The sequence below is a fragment of the Sitodiplosis mosellana genome, unplaced genomic scaffold, assembly GCF_009176505.1.
Source record: "Sitodiplosis mosellana isolate CC-2019 unplaced genomic scaffold, AAFC_SMos_1.0 Smas_scaffold_75, whole genome shotgun sequence".
In the NCBI taxonomy this organism is placed as follows: Eukaryota; Metazoa; Arthropoda; class Insecta; order Diptera; family Cecidomyiidae; genus Sitodiplosis; species Sitodiplosis mosellana.
This window is the reverse complement of record NW_022595317.1, coordinates 162,078-170,074: the sequence shown is the minus strand read 5'-3', so window position 1 is coordinate 170,074 and position 7,997 is coordinate 162,078. Positions and strand designations below refer to the sequence as shown.

The window sequence follows — 7,997 nt, the reverse complement described above, 5'->3', positions numbered from 1 at the left end:
GACGTTTGCAAAAATGATAATGTAAATGAGGGTCCTTTACTGATTATTGATAGCTTACCTCCATAGCCTCCGTAGCCACCATAACCTCCTCCAATGCCGCTACTACCATAGCCACCACCGTAGCCACCACCTTGATCGAATGTGACAAGAAACAAAGTTGATTAAATAGAATTAGTAGAAATAGTTTGAAAGAGATTAACCAAGAAAAGACATCTGGAAATCTTCTTCAGTCAATCGATTTTTTTTCTAAATTAATAGATTTCAATTTCAATCTAATTCAAGAAATTTGAAGAAAAAAAACAGGATAAAAACGAATAAATCTTTCAATTTAATACGAATTTTGACTTTTTTTCTTAGGTGTTCAAAGTGAGGCATATTCATTTATACCTAGAATGTTTGTACCCAATCCACTGCCAGGATATCCACCACCGAGGCCACCTTGTGGATAGCCAGCACCTGGGTACCCGCCACCTATGCCACCTTGGTAAATTCCATTGCCGCCGAAGTATGGCCGCTGCTGATAAGTCGGGTAACGGTTGAATAAACTGCTCAAATCAAATACTGAATCAAAGAGACCAATATGATGCGCTAGATTAATCATTCTGATTTTATTACACAATAAACAAAAGTGATATAGCGTTCAATACAAAACTTATCCATTACATCTTTCACTGGGTGTGTTCGATTGCTGCGGTCTCGCAGTTGCGATCGTCAATCCAACGATGAGAAGAGCGATAGAAAGCTAACAATAGGTAAAAATTGTTTTCGATTAGGTTTTTCAACTCAATTTATCTTTACTTTTAAGTGCAATTCATCATTTCATTGGGATTGTAAGCGATGTTGAAAGACTTGAAATTTAAAATGTGCAGTTTGCATCAGTGGAAATGTTTGAATTTTGTTTTTAGCGATTTTTTCTACGGTTTCGAGTTTCGACTCAATTATACCGCAGAATTTTTGAGTAAACTAAGAAAATTCATGATTTTATGGTATCATATTTTGAGCATACACCTCGTATAAGAACCAAATTTTCTTGTGGCGCCATCTAGATGGCTTGCGGGGCGCAATGTATTTTAAATTGTTAGCTAAGTTTTTTCAGCTTAGTACAGAACCATTTTTGGCAAAGATACAAAAGCATGCTCGAGGTATGGATGGTATGAATAGTATCTAAGGAGCTAAATCAGCTCCCGTTTATGGCTTAAGCCATACTAAAGCTATAAAAGAAAAATTCTTTGATTTTCCTCCAAATAATTTTTTATCGATAAAATCTTTAATTGTTTTTTGCATTGTTTGGTTCTGTTGATTTCATTTGGCTTTAAATGACATGGAATATTCAATTTTTATCGATTTGCATAAAATCTGCATTGAAAAAATTTCGAAACAAAAGAATTATAAACGAAGTCTAACGTGTGAAATAGGCAATCGGTTTTAGTAAATGCAATTATTTCATTCAAGAATCGGTTTTGAAATTTAAACTTTGAATGAAATGTTTGGGCGGGAACTTCCGAAAATTTACAAATTTTTTCACTTCTTTTTCTATTGGTTTGGTTTTCGCTGTTTAAGAATCAGTATCTCATTAGTTAAGTGAGCTGAATAAGTAGAATGAATACAAGATGAATATATTCTTCTGAAACGACGAAGCTTCCATGATCAAAATGAGTTTCAAAAACGGATGTAGACCAATTCCGCTTCAGATGTTCCGGGCAAAGTAACTATTCAAAAATTATTGCATCACCCATTACGTCATCAACCAAGAATTCAAAACAGTCTTAAAGATTGGATGATTTCCTTCGTGTTGGCGATAAATTCTTTCAAAGTGTAATTTTTAACAATAAAAACGATACGTCATCCCAAGAACATCTGATGATTTCATCAGTCTAACTGAATCTTAAGCAGCACGAAAGAAATATAATTACATCCGCGATGTATTGTGTTCGATTTGCGTGCAATCAAAACTGACCACTCGACTGAGTACGCGACTAGTTTTACGCCACTTGCACACCATTGCCATTCCGTACAATGGAAACCGATATGTGATTCAGGTGTAAACACCTTAACGCCTATCGTATACGACACCATGTACAGAGAAAGAGTCTGTAGACTTGAAACTTTTACTCAATTAGAGGTCAGAATCGGTTTTATTGAAGTCTCCCTTAGAATTTGACTTTAAAACAAAGTTTTTTTTCTTCATATTTCATTAAAAATCAAATAATTTTCTTCACATTTTATCAAAATTATGTATCGAAGACTTATCAACGAACTATTTTTTTACCAATTCAGATCATTTTTACCACTTCAAATTCTTAAGTTCAGATTCATTTTAACCGATTTTTATCTCCTTCATTAGATTTTTCAAAAGAATTTTTACTTTTTCAAAGCCAGATTCGCTTTTTCAATCAAATGTGAGTCACAAACGTGGTAAATTTGACCAAAATGGCAAAAATATTCAGAAAAAAATCGATTGAAAAATACAAAAAAAAAGACACTCCAATAGTGCTTTGAAGTCTGAGCCAAGCATTCAGAAGAAAAAAACTCAAGAGTTCAATATTCTAGTTTCAACGACATAAATTAATTCAAAGCAAAATTCAAAAAAATATATCACATTATAGACATTTTCCGACGATGAAAAGTGTGTCTTAAATGATAAACTAGAAAAATCAGTCCATTTTCAACCTAAAATTTCACTTTCTATGCAAACCAAACCGAAAAAAAAATTTATCAACCTCGAAAGTTCAATCGGAGACCGAAATTCTACTTACAATAGCGTTAGTCCAATTCATGTTTGTTATATTTGTTGCTGGGGCGCTGTGTCCGGAACGACTGAATAGCGTTGACTGAATGGAATCGCGAAAATCGGTAGGTAATTTGCAAGATCTGTTATCCGTTAAAATCTATTGTGAGTGGGAAAAAAGCGTATACACTGAAATCAAATGGATAGAGATAGACAAGCCATGAATTTGATTGTGATTTTTGGTTAGAGTTGCAACCGAGATAGAGATAGAGAGAGAGAGAGATATATTGAACGGAAGCTAATTTGAAAATGGCAAATGAGCACACACGGAGAGAAATATTGTTTTGAATCGAAGCCCATCACTCGCAATGCAAACGAGAGACGTTGAACCGATTTTTGAGACGGCGATGTGATGAGGCAAAGAGCGAAAGAGAAAAATTATGCACAATTGTGAGTGAGTGTGTATATGAATTCGCATCGAAACAATGGTGCACGCGCGCGCTCGCCTATCGTGTCCAATGGTTGATTTTCACATGAGAGATATGGCATTTATTATATTATCATCGAAACGGTATGAAAACAAACACGAACGACCATTTAATACGATTCGATTGCATTGACTCTTTTCACTACGTGTGCCATCAAAAAGATGCATTTTTCAGACGCTCACTGATTACATCGTAATTGAACGTAATTTTAGGCCGTGTGTGTATGTCGGTTTATAACAATGAGTCAATTGTGTTGCAAAGTGGCAAGAACTCATCAAAAACGGTTTGAATGCGTTTAAGAAGATTTATTACTGAAATTTCTTCACTCTATAATTGCTTTATTAACAAAAGCTGACGGAGTTTCTCCGCACAGAAAATTTTCCATACCGACAACAGCGAAAAATTGCACTTTCACACCACTAAATTGATGGTTAAAAATCGTTTCGATGTTATTCACTTGAGCACAACATGAACTGTGTGTTTGAGTGCCACAATCACTGCAGATATTTATACCTGAGCCCATTGCTCTGGCAGCCAGAGTCTGGCTGGTAAACAATGGATCGGAAATGATTCAATATTACGCACTATTTGCTATTTACACATGTCCGAACAAAAAATGAAGAAGATAATAACAAGACATTCGTCGCGTGCATTTTGCCGAAGAAATAATGAGTGTACATGTACAATGTACATGAAATCAGTGGGAACTATTTGGACCTTATCTTATCCACACATCAATTCTCTATTTGCATTTCAAATCGGCTTGTTTTATTTACCATATCGCAATAAAAACGCACCTTAACAAATGTGTCATGCCGCTTTTGTGTTCGGGCTGCATTTCGTGTTAGGGATATGTTTGCGGCGATTCTATTCAAACAACACAATGGCCACCCAAATGATGGGTTTCAATGATGAGCTTAAAATAACTCATTTTTATCAGGAAAAAAAACACCATAATCATTAAGCAAATGTTTTCTTGAATGACACACTACGGCGCAAACATGGTAGAATCCAGCGTTGTCGCCACACAATTATGCAATTCGAAAATATTTGTTGGTCTAGGTCGCAAGGTGATAGAAAATGAATTTGTTTGACGTGTTTGATAATGCGAGTTTCATAATGCCAAACTCATGAGAATTTGAAATGGAAATTCTTTTGTAATCAATTACATTGACCATGTTCTTTTTCTCATACAGTCAACGAAACGGAAAAAACAACAACTAAAGCGATAAAAAAATACAAAAACAATAAATAACAGCAATACTTTTACTCGCATCCAAAATCAGTAAACAAAATGTTCATTCTCTTGTTTATGCTTGAATCCACTTGTTCTGAATCAATGTACCGTTTTGTCCAAATTCTTGGCTTAGCAACAGAATGTACGTTTCTCATCTTCGACTGTGTGTTGTGTGACCGATGCACGCAAGCCACTTTGTTGTGGTTTCAATCCGTTATAACACAGCAGTGTGAATGAAAAAGAAATGCATCGCCATTAACTCACTTTGTTTACACCGGCATTCACTCACTCTCTCATTCACTCACAATCTCATTCACTCGCACTCTCGTTAAGTCAGAGAGAGATAAAAAACCAAACAAACTGTTTTTATGTACCATCAGTCAAGTGGAAAGTAGTGCATCACTTGTGAGATGAGTCACTTGCACAGTCTTTCTCCGATGTTCTAATTGAATGGTTGCAAACGACGCAATAACACAACTGAACGATATACTCAACGTAATAGCAAAGCAGTGAACAATAAAATAATTAGTGGATCGACAAAATCAAACCAAATTATTGGCGTATTGATGAAAATCGAGCAATTAGCTGCCGGAATTGAGGGAAAATCGAGCCGGAATTGAGGAAAAATCGAGCCAAAATTGAGGGAAAAATTGCCGCTAAAGACCAAGAACATTGAAGAGAAGTTGGAGAAAAGAAAAAAAGAGAGAAAAGTCGAAATAGAAAGGTCGAAGTGTTGCTGAAAAATGAAGACAATGTTGAAACTCCCACAGAACACCACCGGTACGGATGTGCCTTCAATCGATACGAAAAATGAGTCACCAAAAAAAGAAGAGCCGCTTGAACGTATTTTGACGGTGGACATCAAGACGATGCGTACTCACATGCGAAATGACAACTTCAACAATCACAACACGCTCCTGGAATTTTTCCGTAAGTTTTGACCATTTTTCAATTGAAATTGAAAGCAAATCGTATTGAGACAGTTTTTTCATTGGTTAGAACTTGAATGAGGGAAAATATGAGACAAATATGAAGAAAATTGAAAACTTGATCGAAAAATGTCCTTTTTTTGGAAAATTAAAAAATATGAAAAAATCTAACAAAAATGAATTCCTCTTCCAATTTAGCGAAAATTCATCAGATTTCACGACCTAATGAACGGACGACTTGTTTGACTCTGCGCTGTGCGGACAATATACATGTGCATACAATGCAAGCCAATTTCTATGGCGATATGCGACCATTCCAAACAGGTAAACCATTTCACAAACTGGAATGCATATAAATGGAAATCTATTCGAAATAGAGAAATTATGAGAGAATCAATCTAAAACTGAGTAATTTTTTTTGATGTTTTCAGGTGATGTCGTTCGATGTGTGGGCCATTTGAATGGTCAAACTGGTCAGTTCAAGATCATCAACATGTCTAAGATTGACTATGAGAGGGAGTTGGATGTGATCAATCGATTGATCGCCATTTCTAGCTTCGAGCTGGCCAAATTGCCGATCAAAACTCCAAACCAATCGCCAAAAAAGTAGAAATTTTCATCATCTTTGGTCGTGAAGTGTCATCAGCTCAGGAACCCATCGCCGAAGCGAGAACCTCTTTCATTTTCCAATATTGAACATTTTTTATTTTTTTCATTTTATTATTCTTTCAACAATGAACAAATACCGACATGAGAATAACGATTATTGTCATAGGACGCCTTTAGCAATTTATTGAACATATTTTATTTTATTTTTAGTAAACTTAAGTAAAGTTGTAATTTTCGTCACGAACAACACGTCTTTTGCCGTGAAATATATGTAGAATATATATCGTTGTGTGAAACATAATTTTGTGTGTGTTTATTTAATTGAACAAATAACGGCCAGACCATCAAAAGTCTCTTCATTGAAATAGAATCTCTTCATATTCGATACTTTGAGTCGAACTCTATGATCGTTCCAAGGAATTCAAGGGAATTAGAATAAATTGCATGTGAAAAGTCAGACGGTAACTATTTTTGTTATTGGAAATTAGAACGAAAAATTGGAATTGGCCAGTTTCACATTTTGTCCCCTATTTACACAAGTTTGCATGTGACATGTGAGGTGTCACTCAAAGAATCATGGAAAATATTGCGCAATAAACAAAACATCTCCCTTTGTCTGTATGAAGCAACAAAAATAGAACGCAATTGTTTCATTGCAAAGAGCAATTGTGTTCGATCGAAGCAATATCTTGTCAAATTGTCCGATACATGTCACTTGCGATGAATTGAATGCAATATTTTATGACGATCCTAAGTCATTTCGCAAACAGAATGATGTTTTTAAAAATAGAAGGGAGAGTAGAACAATACTATTCTAAAAATAGTCAATTTGCAATGCATAGTTCCAGCAGCTGTTTGTGATACGAGTGTATCGTTTATCGGTTGCGTGATAAAGAGATTTTTTTTTGCCATTGTTGAAACTGAGTCCCGATAAGAGATGAAACAAATTATATCCACACTGTGGATTCCACATATCAAGTTGTTTGCATGACAATTTATTATTTCGTGGTCATTTTATGATCTTATGGCAATTCTAGAAAACACCAATAAGACCCATACAAACAGCTAAAAACTGAAAATGTTTATTCAATTCATCGATGCACTTAAAAAAAGTTTCACTTTGGGAATTTCACAATCGTAACCTGTTCATGCCAAAGTATGACAGCTACTTGTTGACATTTCTATGTGCCGGTGTCAAACCGTATTGCAGTTGAATCAGATTGAATGTGTTATCGCGTGCCGCAACGAAGTAATAATACATTTTATTGAACAGTTTTCACCTTGTTCCTATTTTCTTTGGTATTTTATCGTAATTTTGAAATGTTTTTTTTTGTAGATGAAGCGAACCAGATCGGAAATGGCAAAAGCCGATGTGTCGAAAGAACCATCGTCAACAGATGACGTGGCACATCAAAATGTTGTGTCGATTGCACCAAAAAAGGTGACGAAATCACAGACAAACAGACATAGCAGTTACGTTGAATGCATCATCTGTGGTCATAAAATGGCATTGGCTGATTTGATTATTCACCAAAAGTCGGCTCATTCAAACGTTAAGGACATTCTATCTCGACTGAATGCTGGCAAATTCGTTCGATCTGAGACGAAAGCAGGCAACCCATCAAATGGAGCAGCAATGGTCCGATGCAAGTTTTGCAGAAATAAAATGCCCAGCACAGCCTTGGAAAGTCATCAGCGAAATAAACATTTATCTCAATATATTCGAATGCAAATGCATAGACCCTATGTCTCTGTTAATCAAACCAGACCAACTCATTTGCCGATTGAGAGTATCCGTCCAGAGCCTGAGCCGTTTCCAACAAAGAAATCGATGCTTAGTGTTGAACAGGATGATGATGGCTTTTTGGACTTAGTCTTAACTGAGAATTGATGATGAAAGGAAGCTATGAAGAAAAATACAATTCAGACTGAATATCGGTCGCATAAATCGAGATAAAATCGTTAGATTCTGACAATTTAATTTATTTCATTGAAATATAATGGCA

At 35.5% G+C, this 7,997-nt stretch overlaps 3 protein-coding genes across 3 annotated transcripts; 2 read left to right on the top strand and 1 right to left on the bottom strand.

The window, feature by feature from the left end:
• Nucleotides 1–58: 58 nt before the first annotated feature.
• Nucleotides 59–3,702, bottom strand: LOC129570721 (keratin, type I cytoskeletal 10-like; the record flags this gene model as incomplete). Its single annotated transcript, XM_055450427.1, is given in 5 exon segments — nucleotides 59–130; nucleotides 388–561; nucleotides 664–742; nucleotides 2,757–2,888; nucleotides 3,604–3,702. Coding segments are annotated over 4 exon segments (346 nt in total), but the record flags the coding sequence as incomplete, so codon positions are not given.
• A 1,169-nt stretch (nucleotides 3,703–4,871) lies between these two features.
• On the top strand, nucleotides 4,872–6,236 carry LOC129570727 (uncharacterized). The gene is made up of 3 exons (XM_055450433.1): nucleotides 4,872–5,383; nucleotides 5,581–5,706; nucleotides 5,814–6,236. Exons 1-3 carry the CDS (start codon nucleotides 5,197–5,199, stop codon nucleotides 5,990–5,992), a joined length of 492 nt encoding a protein of 163 aa, XP_055306408.1. The 5' UTR covers nucleotides 4,872–5,196; the 3' UTR covers nucleotides 5,993–6,236.
• Nucleotides 6,237–7,098: 862 nt separating this feature from the next.
• LOC129570693 (uncharacterized) lies at nucleotides 7,099–7,969 on the top strand. Its single transcript, XM_055450392.1, has 2 exons — nucleotides 7,099–7,240; nucleotides 7,328–7,969. The coding sequence occupies exons 1-2, from the start codon at nucleotides 7,175–7,177 to the stop codon at nucleotides 7,880–7,882; spliced, it is 621 nt and encodes a 206-aa protein (XP_055306367.1). The 5' UTR covers nucleotides 7,099–7,174; the 3' UTR covers nucleotides 7,883–7,969.
• Nucleotides 7,970–7,997: the final 28 nt, after the last annotated feature.